This window comes from Macrotis lagotis, chromosome 6, assembly GCF_037893015.1.
Source record: "Macrotis lagotis isolate mMagLag1 chromosome 6, bilby.v1.9.chrom.fasta, whole genome shotgun sequence".
Classification (NCBI taxonomy): domain Eukaryota; kingdom Metazoa; phylum Chordata; class Mammalia; order Peramelemorphia; family Peramelidae; genus Macrotis; species Macrotis lagotis.
The window spans coordinates 130,681,770-130,697,282 of NC_133663.1; the positions used below are offsets into that span (position 1 = coordinate 130,681,770).

General features: G+C 38.5%; 1 protein-coding gene across 1 annotated transcript in view; it reads right to left on the bottom strand.

Moving 5' to 3' along the window:
- The window catches only part of MYCBP2 (MYC binding protein 2), a 292,534-nt gene extending 278,071 nt beyond the window's left edge, over positions 1–14,463 (bottom strand). Inside the window, exon 1 of the mRNA XM_074192761.1 lies at positions 13,870–14,463. Coding sequence (XP_074048862.1) covers positions 13,870–14,386 — 517 coding nt within the window. The 5' untranslated portion in view covers positions 14,387–14,463. The remainder of the gene's footprint in view (positions 1–13,869) is intronic.
- Positions 14,464–15,513: the final 1,050 nt, after the last annotated feature.

The following is a 15,513-nucleotide window of genomic DNA, read 5'->3' on the forward strand; positions in this document are numbered from 1 at the left end:
GAAAACATTTCCTGATCGCCCTTCAACTCCATTCTGTAGGTGATACTAGCCAGATACAATAAATACTTCTGAACATCATGATCTCCATGACGTTTCCTAGATCAGCTGTGGTTTTTATCCAAACCACTCTCTTACACTGCTCTTGCTCCTCAGAACCACTTATTGTTGTTGTCCTTGGTAATCAAAGAAGACCATGACATCAAATGAATGATGGTATAGTCAATATTTACAAGTCCACATGTAATGAGGAGATAGAAGAATGCAGGTAAGTCAATGCTAGTGGTTTGTATGATCTTACCTGATGATCAATTTCTTATGAACAAATTCCAGTTCCTAATCCTTGCCTCTAATTCTCACAATGGTGAACTCTGTCTCTATATTAAACCAAAACTGATCTTTGAGAACTGGTTCTTCACAACAACAAATGTTATGTGCATTTCCTGTTACACAAATAAATGTGTAGAAACATATGCAATGCATAAAAAATGATGACATTTACAATAGGACTTTTCAATTACAAGTTCAATTACAAAGCTCTTTATATATTTTACATCATTCAATACTCATAACTCTATAAGGTGGATAGTACAAATGGTAATTTCATTTTCTTGAACATTTAAATATATTAAACCTTAGACAAGATATGTGAATAGTTCAAAATCACATAGCATAGTATAGAACTAGGATATAAATCAACTTTATTATTCCACATCCAGTTATTATTTATGCCACACCATATAACAACCTCTTTATCAGTCAACAAAGGTTGCCTCTATGTATGTGTATGCAGGTCTATAAGCTTCCAATTTATTAATATTCCTTAGCCACAAGACCAAATCTTACTTTTCTAACTGATGCCACTGCAACCCCCTTACCACTTGTTACTGATTCTCCCTAGAACCTTCCCTCTTCAATACTAGTGGCTCTACTACTGACATCGCCAGCATGAACTGATGCCGAGTATGATGAGCAGAACCAGAAAAACAATGGACACCCTAACAGCACCATGGGGGTGATAATTAACCTTGATGGACATGCTTATTTCATCAGTGCAACAATCAGGGACAATTTGGGGCTGTCTGCAATGGAGAATACCATCTGTATCCAGATAAAGAACCATGGAGTTTGAACAAAGTTCAAGGACTATTCCCTTTAATTTAGGGGAAAAAAACTGATATCTTATTGTCTGATCTTGTTATTTCTTATACTTTATGTTTAAGAATATGATTTCTCTCTCATCACACTCAGGATCAATGTACAAAATGGAAACAATGTAAACACTGACAAATTGCTTTCTCTGGGGGTGGGGGTAAGGAAGTAAGATTGGGGGGAAATTGTAAAACTCAAAATAAATAAAATCTTTAATTTAAAAAATTTTCTTGCTAAATATTGCTTTGGTGTAACTCACAAATTTTAGGAATTGTTTTGGCATTAAATATCCATGATAAGAAACTTATATTACAAATAGGCAAATTTTGTTATTGTTGCCTCACTGCTGACATTCACTTTAATGAAATTTCTTTTTGTTTCTGATTTGTTCTTTGACCCAGTCATTTTTTAAGATTAGATTAGTTTCTGATACATTTTTTGTCTACGTTTCCAGGGTCCTTTATTGAATGTAATATTTATTGCATTATGGTATGAAAAGGTGGCATTTCGTTTTTCTGCTTTATTTGTTTGTAAGATTTTTCTGTTCTAAGGTCAATTTTTTTAAAGATGTCCACAGAGCTGAGAAAAGATTACTCCGTTCTATTTCAATTTAATATCCCTGAAAGATTTACATATCTAGTTTTTCTAAGATTCTATTCATTTCCTTAATTTTTTTCCTATTTGCTATAACCTTACTATTTCCTCTTGCAATTCATTTAACGTTTCTTTTATGAATATGGATGCTAGGGACAGTTAGGTAGTAGCACAGTGAAGAGAGCACCAGCACTTGAACCAGGAGGACCTGGGTTCAAATCAGACCTCAGACACTTAAAAAAATTACCTAGCTGTGTGACCTTGGGCAAGTCACTTAACCCCCTTGTCTTAAATTTAAAAAAAATTTTTTTAAAGAATTTGGATGCTATGTGCCAATAATATCATTGAGCAAAATGTATTTTCCCTGAATATCTCTTTTAATTATATCCACTTTCATTTTGCTTTGTCTGAGGCTCAAGATTGCTATTCCTACCTTTTTTAACTTTGGCTGAAACACAAGAGAGTCTGCTTTAACTCCTTTATTTTGTGGGACTTTGTTTCAAGTATATTTCTCAAAAAGGACAAATTGTTGGATTCTGGGTGATAATCCATTTTGCTATTTGCTTCTGCTTTATGGGTTAAATTAGTTGTATTTATATTCATAGCTACAATTGCTAAGGTATTTCCCTCCATCCTATTCTCTTCCATTTTTCAATCCTGATCTCTCCTCAGAAATCGATTTAATTTTTGATCATTTACTCCCTTAATCTCACACACCTTTTCTCTTTTCCCCATTCCCTCCTACTGTCCTGTATATAGTTCTACCTTTAAACTGGTTCAGATGAAAGTGAGTTTCCAGCACTACCTGCTCCCCTCCACCTCAAAAACTCTTCCTTGGGGGTGGCTAGGTGGTGCAGTAGATAGAGCACTGGCCCTGGAGTCAGGATTACCTGAGTGCAAATCTGGCCTCAGACACCTAGCTGTGTGGCCTTGGGCAAGCCAATTAACCCCACTGCCTTGCAAAAACTAAACAAACAAACAAACAACAAAAAAAAAACCTCCTCCTTGTCCCATTCTTCCTCTCCCTCTATTTTCCTATGTACATTAAATTTTTCTTACAATTTTATATGAGGTATTCTCAGTGAGAAAAGATAGAATTTCCCACAAGATACTTTATAGTTAAGTATGTCTTTAGTATCAAACACTTGACAGAGATATAAAAAATACAATTATTTCAAAAGTTGATCTAGTAAAATTCAGGATTAAAGTATCTTTTTAAATAAGGAACCCCCTCCATTGTGTGTTAAAAATCATTCAGGATTCTAGAAAAGATATTCTTACTTTCAATGTCTCTAATCATAAATGTTACATATAACATAAAAAAGAGGCAAATGTTCATCAAACATGAGTGCTTGTAGAAAAGGGATTTCTTATGTAAGAGGAAGTGCTCCAGATCATTCTTATGGACAATATATTAGTTGCATCAAGCCTAGAATGTTGCAAAGTACCCTGGAAAAGTCTATTATGCAAAAGATTTTGGCCCAACTCTCTACAGAGGAAAAACCAAGTGAATAAAAGATAATCTAACCTTCACCATTCCTAATTTTCCTGTTCATCCTCTAATGTCTAAGAATTTCGATCCATTTATTATTCTCAACTTTTCACTATCTCTTACCACCACCCATATTCAACCCATTGCCAAGACCTATCAAGTTCACCTTTGGACATCAGGTCTTTTCCCATTCCATAGAGGTCTGATCATGTCACCCCTCTGTCCCTAGCCCAATAAGCTCCAGTGGCTATCACCTACAAGATCAAATACAAAATCTCAATTTAGTATTTAGAGCCCTTCACAACTGAACCCCCTTCTATCTTTCTAGTCTTCTCACATCTTAATCTCTTTCATATACTCTTTTAATCCAGTGACACTGGTGTCTATGCTGTTGCACAAACAAGATACTTCCTATCTCTCACTGGCTGTCCCCATGCCTGAAATTCCCTCTCTCCTCATTTCCATCTTTTAGTTTCTCTGTCTTCCTTTACATCTCAACTAAAATCTTTCCATGGGAAGCTTTTCTCAACTGCCTTCCCTTTTATTTTACTATACACACACACACACACACACACACACACACACACACCATGTTTTATATATTTGTTTGCTGGTCAGTTTTCTCCTTTAGATAGCAAGTTCCTAAAGGGAGTTATCTTTTGCCCTTTTTTTGTATCTCCAGGGCTTAGCACAATGTCGACACTTAGTAGAAAATTAATGGATGTTTATTGACTGATTACTCAGAGCATGACAAGGATTATCTATAGAATTTATATGTGTAGGGGCAGTTAGGTGGTGCACAGGATAGAACACTGGCCCTCGAGTCTGGAGGACCTGAGTTCAACTCTCATCTGTGTGACCTGGGGCAAGTCACTCAACCTCATTGCCTTCCAAAACAAAAACAAAAACAAAAAAAAAATCATTTGGGGCAGCTAGGCAGCACAGTGAATAGAGCACTGGCCCTGGAGTCAGGAAGAGCTGAGTTCAAATCCCACCTCAGACATGTAATAAACTAGCTGTGTGATCTTGGGCAAGTCACTTAATCCCACTGCCCTGCAAAAAAAAAAGGAACTTACACATGTGTATGTGTGTATCTGGAACAATGGTTAGGCCTTCAGGAAATACAAAGCTTTTTTAATGACTCCAAACAAGTCCCCCAAACAAAAGCCCATCTTTTTATTACCATTATTCTACAGTATTCTACATTGCATTATTCTACAGTATTACTATGACTGCACTGGACTGAATAAATATCTATGTAATGCATATCAATTTATAAGGGCTTTGAGAAAAACAATGTTTGTTTAACTTTAGTATGTTTTAATTTATGTTTAAGGTTTATTCCTCAGAAATAAATCCCATCCTAATCATAATAACAGCAGCATACTGGGGAAGGCTAGATGGCGCAGTGGATAGAGCACTGGCCCTGGAGTCAGGAGTAACTGAGTTCAAATCCAGCCTCAGACAATAATTACCTAGCTGTATGGCCTTGGTCAAGCCACTTAACCCCATTGCCTTGCAAAAACCTAAAAGAAAACCAAAACAAATAATAGCAGACACACCCCCCCACACACCCCCCCACACACACATCTTTGCTGTTCACAAAACACTGTCCTCATAATAAAACTATAAAAGTAGGTAATAGTGTGCCACTGGGTACAAAGGAAGGTAATTCACAAAATCAGATTCATTTGTCAGATCTTGCAACAGTAAACACTGAAAGAAGGAGAAAATAAGGCAAGAAAAAAATTTCTAAGACTTCTAAGCAGAGTCCAGGAAAAACTGGATTAAATTTATTTAAGTAGGAAAAAGTTATGGCTCTAGGCAGAAGCATTTCTGTTGGGACATGCTTAAAACTATACCTCTACCTCATATTTTAATTATTTTATTAATATTTTATTTTAACATGAGAAGCAGTATTTTAAAGGTCTTAAATTCCTAGTAGTATTAATCAAAGTAGTATTACAAGTGCATAAGTCTGTGTTTCAAAAATAGCCACACAATCTAACAAACCCAATTATTGAGAAGGAACTCTCGGTATTGAGATATTGTAGTTCTGCTGCATTATAGGAAAACAAGTCTTCTGTGGAGCCTAGGTTTGTTAATTTTAAGACAAAACTAGAATTTACTAAGACTTAGAAACAGGATACACAAATAAAAAAACAATTTATTCAAGAGAATCAGATTTGGCAGAAGGGCAGCAAAGTAACACTATGAAAAACATCTAAACCTGAAAGTGAAAATAATATGAATGATCAAAAAGAGACAAATTGTGAGTGATAATTCTACAGAAGACTGTCATAGATCATTCTGAGAGAAGAAAGAAATACTGGAGAACTTCCTGATTCACATCATAAAATTGGCACAGATGCAAAGATAGAGTGGTGATGGGCAACTTCTACTACCTGGACATTAGTGAATTATCTCAGAAGTAATTGGGAGAATATTTCCCCCTAATTCTGACCAACAAGAAAGAAATGGTTGGCTGGTAAAGAAGAACTTTAGGTCAAAAATGAATTCTAGCCAAATACCAGAGGTTAGCAGTCTTGTCTAAACTTTCTATGTCCCCTACAACTAACACAGTGTTCTAGACATAGTAGGTTCTTATGTTTGCTTTTTGCAAGGGAATGGGGTTAAGTGACATGCCCAAGGTCAGTCACATAACTAGGTAATTATTAAGAGTCTGAGACCACATTTGAACGCAGGTCCACTGGACTCCAGGACTAGAGCTCTATCCACTATGCCACCTAGCTGCCTGACATAGTAGGCTCTTAATGAATGTTTAATGAATAAAGGTTTTATGGTTTACAAATCATTTTATATAATAATATTGATGGTAGCAAGCTTTACATAGTGTATAAAGTTTTGCAAAGTGCTTTATAAATGTTATGTCAATCTTAGCAACAACCCTGGGAATGTTATTACCCTCCATTTTCAGGTAAGGAAACGAAGGCTTCAAAGAGAAGAAATTGTGGTTCAGAAAGATCAGGTAGTACCTACAGATTTGTTCCTACAGGAACCTAAGGATCATTTAATCCAACACCCTCATTTTACATGTGAAATGACTTGTTCAAAGACACAAAAGGGACATAACTATGGTTGAACTCAAAGCCTCTGGACACCAAAGCTTTGTTACTACACCTTCTACTTATATGTCTCTGGGTAAGTTATTTCCTTTCGACTTGTTTTCTGTACATGAAGGGATTTCTTCTAGATCACGAGTTCAGAGGAGGAGGAGGAGGGTTGTACTAATTTTAATATATTATTTCAATACAATTGATTTCTATTGTAATCTTACGTATTTTATGCAATTAAAACATTATTCTTTTAAAAGGCAAGATTTATTCGATCTGAAGAGACTCAAAAAAAAATAAAACCTTTCTAAAATTAAAAAATATATAAAAATTAACCAAAAAAATAAAATAAGAAACTCTTCAAAAAACACCCTGAGAAGGTTCCTTAGGTTTCTTGAAATATTGCATGAGAGGTCCTTGCCATACACCAAAGAAAAACCCCATTAAGAATCCCTGGTTCACAGTGGATTAAAGTAGGTACAAAAGAAACAGTAGTAGGGGCGGCTAGGTGGTGCAGTGGATAGAACGCCGGCTCTGGAGTCAGGAGTACCCGAGTTCAAATGCAGCCTTAGACACTTAAGAATTACCTAGCTGTGTGGCCTTGGGCAAGTCACTTAACCCCATTCCCTTGCAAAACAAAAAAAACAAAAAAAAAACCCAGTAGTAAATGACTATAGTAATCTACTGCTTCATAAACTCAAAAGACAGTAACTTCTGTGATAAGAACTCACCATTAGACAAAAACTGCTGGAAAACTGTAAAATAGTATGGCAAAAACTAGGCAAAGATTCACATCTCATACCCTATACCAATGGGCATAGGACTTAGACATAAAAAGGTGATACCATAGACCAAATAAGAGATCAAGAAATACTCTATTTATTGGATGTAAAGAGAGGGGAGAAACTAATGACCAAACAAAAAAATTGAGAACATTATGAATTGTAAAAATGAATGATTTTGATTTCATTAAATTAAAAAAATTTTGCACAAATAAAACCAATGCAGTCAAGATTAGAAGGAATGCAGAAAATTGGGAAAGAGTTTTCACAGTGTTTCTAATAAAGGATTCATTTCCAAAATATATGGAAAACTGAATCGAATTTATAAAATTATGAGTCATTCCCCAATTGATAAACAGTTTTGAGATGAAGAAATCAAAGCCATATAAAAGTGCTCCAGATTATTACTGACTAAAGAAATGCAAATTAAAACAATTATGAGGTACCACCTCACATTCATCAGATTAGCTAAAAATGACAAAAAAAATGATCAATATTAGAGGGGATGTGGAAAAACTGGGATATAAATGCACTGTTGGTGGAGTCGTGAAGTGATCTAGCTATTCTAGAGTGCAATCTGGAACAATGCCAAGATAAATAAAATTGTTCAAGTCCTTTGATCCAGCAATATCAAAACTAGGTTTATATACCAAAGAAATGAGAAAAAAATCTCAAATGTTCAAAAATATCTATAGCAGTTCTTTTTGTAGTGACAAAGACTTAGAAATTAAGAGAATGTCCATTAATTGGGAAAAGGCTGAACAAGTTATGGTATATGAATGCTATGGGGTGCTATTGTTCTGTAAAAAATCAAGAGCAGTAGAACTTTAGAAGCATGCAAAGATTTGCATGAATGATGCTGATCGAAGGGAGCAGAACAAGAGAATACTGTACCCATTAACAACATTGTGAGATGATCAACTGTGATGGATGTAGCTGCTCTCAGCAGTTCAGTAAGCTAGGACAACCTTGAGAGACAATGCCATCTACATTCAGAGAAAAAAATCTATGGAGTCTGAATGCAGGACATTAGCATGCTATGTTTACTTTTTTTAAAACTTCTTTTGCGTTTCTCCTTTCTCATGGTTTTTTTCTTTCCCCTTAATTCTAATTCCTCCTTCTCTGCATGAGAATATGGAACATACTCAGCATATGTGAATATGCTTTAATATGGAAATAGAGTGGTAGAAAAGTGTGGAACTCATAATTTTGCAAATAGATGAATAATGAAAAAATACCTTTGTATGTAATTGGAAAAATAAAATTTCAATTGGGAGGAAAAAAAAGAATTCCTGGTCCAGACAATCTGTGAGGTCCCTATTAGTCAATATGACCATAAAAAGTAACTGACATTAAAGATATTTTAAGGTTTGCAAAGCACTTTTATCTCATCTGATCCTAACAAATCTATGAAGTAAATGCTAAAGTTACCAGTAACTTCCCTTTTACAGATGAAGAAACTGAGGCTAAGAGACTTGTCCATCTGGGGTCACAAAACTATTAAGGCAAGATCCCAAGGTATTTTGACTCAAATCCTCTAAATACTTTTTCACTTAAATGAATCAAGAGCAATGAGAAGATCACGTTCCAGGAAATCTGACTTTTTTGACACTCCCTATACACAACACTGGGGGCAGCTAGGTGTAGTGAAATCAGTGTGGGGCCTGGAGTCAGGAAGACTCATCTTCATGAGTTCAAATTTGGCCTCAGACACTGGCTGTGTTAACCCTGGACAAGTCACTTAAATCTATAAAATGAGCTGAAGAAGAAAATGGCAAATCACTCCAGTATCATCTTTACCAAGAAAACCCCAATGGGGTGACAAAAAGCCAGACATAGCTGAAACGAGTGAACAATACAACATTATACAATATACCATGTTCTCCCTTATTTCCTTCTAACAGATCTGAAATACTCTCCCTCATTATTTTTGCCTCATGAAATAACTCCTCCCTTCAAAGTTCAATTTATTCTTAAGCAAAGAAGTAAAGAAATAATATATTCAAGAACTCAAAACTGAAAAATTATATAATACTGATAACTTTAATAGCTACATTATAATAATGCAAATTTACATTAAATGTGTCTCTGAGAACACTTCCTTTTGCACCTGAAGATGATTGACAATCATGCCAGTTGTTATACTTGTTTTGACAAAGCAAATATTTTACTGGGTGATGGGGAATGATATAAAGTTTAGATAAGACACATGTATGAGACATGATAAAATATCCAGGTGACTATAATCATAGACTCATAAAATTCTAAAGATCCATAGCCAAAAGGTCTGTTAGAGGCCTAGTCCAAGCCCCTCATTGTATAGTTGAGTAAACTGAGGCCCAACAGCATACTGTAAGTATTAGAAGAAAAATTTCAACTGAGGTCCTCAGATTCAAAAACCAACACTCTTAACACTGTACTATCTAAGCCAGTATTTCTAGTATGATAGATTTAGAAGAGTCTTTGCGGATCATTTAACCCAACTCCCTTCTTTTTTTTTTTTAGGCAATCAGTGCAATGACTTGCCCAGGGTCACACAGCTAATATGTGTCTAAGGCAACATTTGAACTCAGGTTCTCCTGACTCCAGGGCCAGTGCTCTATCTGTTGTGCCACATAGCTTCTCTTTCCCTGCTTTTATAGATAAGGAAACTGTGGGAAAGAGGACTGGTTCTACAAAGGACTGGATTTGGATCCTAATTCCAAACTTAATACGTGATTTTATAAAAATGAGAATATTGGCCTCTGAGGAAACATTCTACTATCAATCTGATTCTATGTTCCTCAGAGAAAAAGGGAAAAATTTTCTAAGATAACAAAAGCAGTTAATGATGGAGCTAGAATTTCAATCTTTGATTCTACATCCAGTGTTGCTTTTCCCCCATCTATGCCATTTTTTCTCTCAAAATTAAATGAGAGGCCAAAAACAATGATTAAAATTTAACTAAATAATAAACAACTAATAAACAAAGTAGGTTTAAATTATGTGATTTACATTAAAGATATCAGACATTTCTTTAAAATTCATCTCTAGAGCAGATGAAATTAGAAAAATTATGGCTCATTAAGTCCAATAAATTATTTGTCAAAACACAGGAAATCAGTTTGACAATATACTGAAAACTTTTTTTTACCAAATTGAAAGAAAAAAATGCTAAATACCCAGTTATACATCAGAGATGATTACTAATACAGGATGCCACACCCAACCCTGTTCTTGAAAGAAGTTAAAAAAGTTAATAGCAGAAAAATGTACAATAGATGTTTCTTCCCCAGGACAGACTGATTATCTGAGTTATTAAGAATATATACATATGGAAGAAAGTAAAATGGTAGAGTCCAGGGTATTATATTTGGTGTCAGAGAGCCTAAGGTCAAATTCTGGCTCTGCTACTTACTACCTCACTTCACACTCCAGTACAGCTTTCTGGGCTTCAGTTTCCTAATCTGAAAAGGAGAGCTTAAGATTAAATATTTTCCAAGGAGCCATCTAACTCTAAATCCTATGTTTTTTGACTTGAGAGTCTTCAGATATGAGCAGAGTAATCCTTATTTGAAGATTGTATGTACTCTTGCTACTTTTTCCCCTCCCCACACAAGTATTACCATCCTAACAACCTTATAGCAAACAAAAGTTCCCACTGGTTTCTGACCTAGAATTTCTTTTAGTCATTCATCTTGTATTTAAACTTTGGGTATGAGGACCACTGTATTGCTGTTACCTAACAGAGAAAGACTGGAGCAGTGACTACTACAAATTATTTTGACCAATGAATGCATTTTCGCCACACAAAATGGTACTCATTTGTGCCAAAATCAATTTTGCATTGATAAAATGCAATTTTATCACTTTGATTCACTCAGCACTTATCTGGTGCATAGTTTTTATACACAAAGCACCTAAATATGTTCAAAAGTCATCACAATGCCATCTTTAAACCAAGTTAACATATTTTAAATGCGCTTCAGATATGACAAGTCCAAAAATTAAAATCAGGCTTATATACAATGAACAGTAATGATCAACGACTAGCAGATAAACTTTTTTCTGTAGACTATTCTGAAGTAATAATTAATCTTATCTTTCATATACTGCTGTTTTTTACCATTTTTTTTTTACCATTTTCTTTCCTGTCCTACATTATGACAATGTATCTTTCCAAAATACTCCATCTTCTATATATTGCCTGTAGTAATATTGGTTCTGGATTCTCCTCTCTTACAAAGTCAGATTGTAAATCACTTGGTGATTTTTTTTCTTTTTTTAAAGACAGGAAATAAATCACACTACAAAGAAAGAGATCTGGTATCCTCTATTGTAAAAATTAACGAGTGTCATTATTTATATCTACATATTTATCTATTTGCTTCCACATGGATAGCTAAAAGCAGTTATTTGAACATATGAGTTCAAAGAGAATCTGATGTACCTAGTCTCAAAATATCTTCCGCATCACCATTTTTCACTTTTGAACTATTCTCTTCTAAAGTCTTCTTCAGGTCTGATCTACTACTTCGATTCCCTGAACTCCCTATGTATGGTTTTTCTCAAGTTGTATCTTACTGATACTCTCTGTAAAGATCTTTTTTTGGATATTCTTACAAGTCTGTATCTATCTATAGGTGCATCCATTGATGGATATGTTAGATAGTGGAAATAAGGTCCTGATTATATATTTTTAGACTAATATTTAATTCCTCATTCTCTAGGACTGGAAATATAAAAACAATCTCTAAAAAAGTGATATAAATCCAGGCTTTCCTAAACTAGTAGAATTGGCTTTCATTTTCATTAAGGGAAGATTTTTAAAGCTAACAAGACTTCTTTTATAGTATGGCCATGCTTAAGATAATGGTAAAATGCCAATAAACAGTTCAACATTTACACAGTAACTGATGATGAAAATTAAAAATTTCCAATATTCTAAAATTATCTGGAAATTTTAATTTAAAATATTAGCAAAAAAAAAAAGAAACTGATGCTTTAGCCATTCTAAGTATAATGTAGTTGAAAAGCCAACATACAAAATATATCAAACTTTAGGAAGTGATATGGCAGGATTTAATTGTGGTTGAAGACCTTTACTTAAATGTATCATTCAGCATCTGATAACATTCCTTCATTAGTTTTAGCTAACAGTGGGGTTTATATAAAAAAAGACCATGAATTAAAGACAAATGGATCTTATACTAATTATGCTTATTTTGAGTTAAAATTGTTACTGTAATTGTGACTTTATACAAATTTTAATATTGAAAAAGTTATTTTTCACAGAATCTCAAAACTGGAAGGAATTCTGAGGTCCTGGAGTTCAAGTTCAATATGAATCTTCTGTAACATACCAACAGAACCCAACAAGTCATTTTTGAGCTAAGGTTGTCCTCATACCTCTATAAAATGAGAGTGACTGCCCTTAACTTCTCAAAGACTATGCCAGCAGGAGAGAGAGAGAGAGAGAGAGAGAGAGAGAGAGAGAGAGAGAGAGAGAGAGAGAGAGAGAGAGAGAGAGAGAGAGTGAGTGTGTGTGAGTTCAGCAAGATGGAGCAACCTTTTAAAACCAGAAGATAGAATGGACTACATTTTTTGGACAAGACTGGTGAAGTCTGGAAAAGTTCATTAACAAATTGGCTTTCAGGTAATTAATGTAAGCTAGAGTGTTTTCTGAAACTGTTTGCATGTAACAATCTACTTCAATATAAACAAACCAGTTATATCTGGAAAAATTCATCAACACATTAGTCACAAGTGATTATCTTTGTTAGCTAAAGAACTTCATAAAACTGCCTCACTGAAATCTGTTGATTCAAAACAATTCTTTGAATTACGCAGGGAATATTTTTTAAATAGATTATTTTAACTTTTATATATTATTAAAGAACACACCAGTCACAAATCATCAAAGTATTTCCCAGCTATATGACAAAGGTTTTCAAAGGTACAAAAGATTATTTTGTAAATTATTCCAAGGATCTTCATCAAACCTTAGCTAGGTGACTCTGAGCAATTCACTTACTCTCTATTGTCTCCGTTTCCTCACCTGTAAATAAAGATAAAAACTGCACCTACCTCACAGGGTTCTTGGTAAAGATTAAATGAGTTAACATGTAAGGGTACTCTGCAAACCTTCAAGTGCTATCTAAATACTAATCAGCTTTGGAGGAAGAAAAAGGCCATGACTTCATAGAGTAGATGTACAAGAATTGGTCCTGCCCCAGATGCTCTTGGATAATGTCGGGGGTTCCTCATACACAAAACCCAACCCTGTCCGAGTCTCATGTGCCCCTGATCGCCGGATGCCATAAATAACAACAACAAAGTTTATACAGTCTGAAGGAAAATAACTTGTTGGCTCAAATTAAAGAAACTAAAATGAAATTTTCCTTTCTATTTATTTTGATAAAATATATATATATATGATCACCTATTGATGATGGCTCAGTTAACAAAATTTCACTATAATCTTTATGTAAATATAGGCTGAAGTCAAAAGAAGATACCCTGTAGAGTGGAAAGGGAATCCATGGGAAAAACGTCCCTTTTTCAGGGCCTATGGCATACAGGACACGGAGAAGAGAAATAAAAACTCTAAAGAAAGGCCTTGGCTCAAAAAAGAAATTCGGAAAATGGAAGTAACTTAACCCTGCGGGGCCACAGCGGGGGATGGCGGACGCCCGCCCGCCCGCAGCCGCACTTGCCGCCCTGGCGGCTGACAGGGCCGGCCTGCGCGCTGTCAGCGTGCCCGGGCGCACCGCGCCGAGGAGCCGCTGTCAAAGCCCGCGGGGTGCGCCGCCCGGCGGGGCCGCAGGAAGGCGGGGGGACAAGGGCGGCACAGCCCCGGCCCTCCCGCGCCCGCCGGCCCTCCCGCGCCCGCCGGCCCACGCCGCGTCCCCGCGGGTCGGGGGCCGCACGCGCACACGCGCACACGCGCCCTCCGGCCGCAGCCGCGCACATGTCCACACCCAGGCGTGCACGAGCACTCGGGGCGGCGCGCCGGCGTACCTGGAGCCCGCGGGGCCCGCGCCGCCGCCGGCCTGGTCGCGGTCGCTGAGCGCGGCGGTGTAGATCCGGCGGTAGCGGTCGGCCAGGGCCCGGCCCGACAGCAGCAGCTGGTAGTGGCTCCGCGAGTCGGACGGCGGCAAGCCCAGCCCCAGCGCGGCGGCGGCGGCGGCGGCAGCGGCGGCGGCGGCCGAGCCCTCGGGCCCCGACATGAGCAGCGACGCCGGGAGGAAGCCTCCCTCCACGCCGAGACCCGAAGCGCCGGCGGCGGCTGGGGAGGCGGTCGCTGCACACATCATCTTCCTCCTCCTCCTCCTCCCCGCCGCCGCCTGCGCCCGGCCCTGCACACGCGCGCACACGCAGTCCTTGCCCGGCGGCGGCGGCGGCGGCGGCCGCGGCGGCCTCTTCACTCCCTGCCCGAGGGAGCCGGGGATGACGACGACGACCTTCTCCTCCGCCTCCTTCTTCTTCTCCGCCTCCCCCCCGCGCCTCCGGAGCCGCTCATCTAACCCCGCCGCGCCGGGGAGAGAGAGAGGAGGAGGCAGCGCCGCTCCGCCCGCCGCCGCCCGCCGCCGCGGCCGCCCCGGCCCTGGCCCTGCTGGGGAGCAACTGCTGCGGCTGCCGCGGCCGCTGCCCGCATCGGGAAGCAGCCCGCTGCCGGGAGCATGCGCAAGCCTCGCGCGTGCGCCGTGGCGGCGCCGCCGCTCCCCTCCCTGCCCTGTGTGCGGAGCGCCGAGCCCCGCGGCCACCCCGGGAATCCACTTCTCCGGGTTGTCGAGGCAGCTCTGGAGGAGAACCGCGGAGGCTTAGCTGCCCCCGCTACCACGGGGTGGAGGGGGCGGATGCCAAGGTGACCACCTCCGCTGCTCTCGCCCTGAGGCTTAATAAACGTGTGTGCGCCTCCTTCCAACACAAGTGCTATTCCCCCCTTACATCCAAAGACCCCTCCTTTACCACAAACTGGGTATTTGAGGTGCAGGTATTGTTAGAGCTGGGGGAAAAAAAAACACAAATCTCATTTATTTCTGCCCTTATTGTGGCAAAACTAAGACCTGCGTAACTCAAACCAAGCCTAAGCCGGAGGACAGAATAGGATCACCTGCAGCTCCCACTGCACCATACTGTGGCAGATCGGGTCTTGTCTTCCAAAATCTTTGAAATTTTTTGGCTTTGAGTGCATGTACACGTGTTCACACAGAGCATTTTTTTTTATATCAACACTCATCTGTCTCCCCTCCAAAGCTTCCCATCTGCCTTCCTGTCCCTAACCCATCCCCTTATTTCTCTGACCCCATTCCTTATTAGTCCCTAACTCAGATCCTCCATTCCAATCAAGCTAGATGCCTGGCATCTCCTGTGCAGGACCTGCTAGATAAATATTTGTTCCCTCACTGCAAATGTTCTCCCTCCCAAGATGAATCAATGC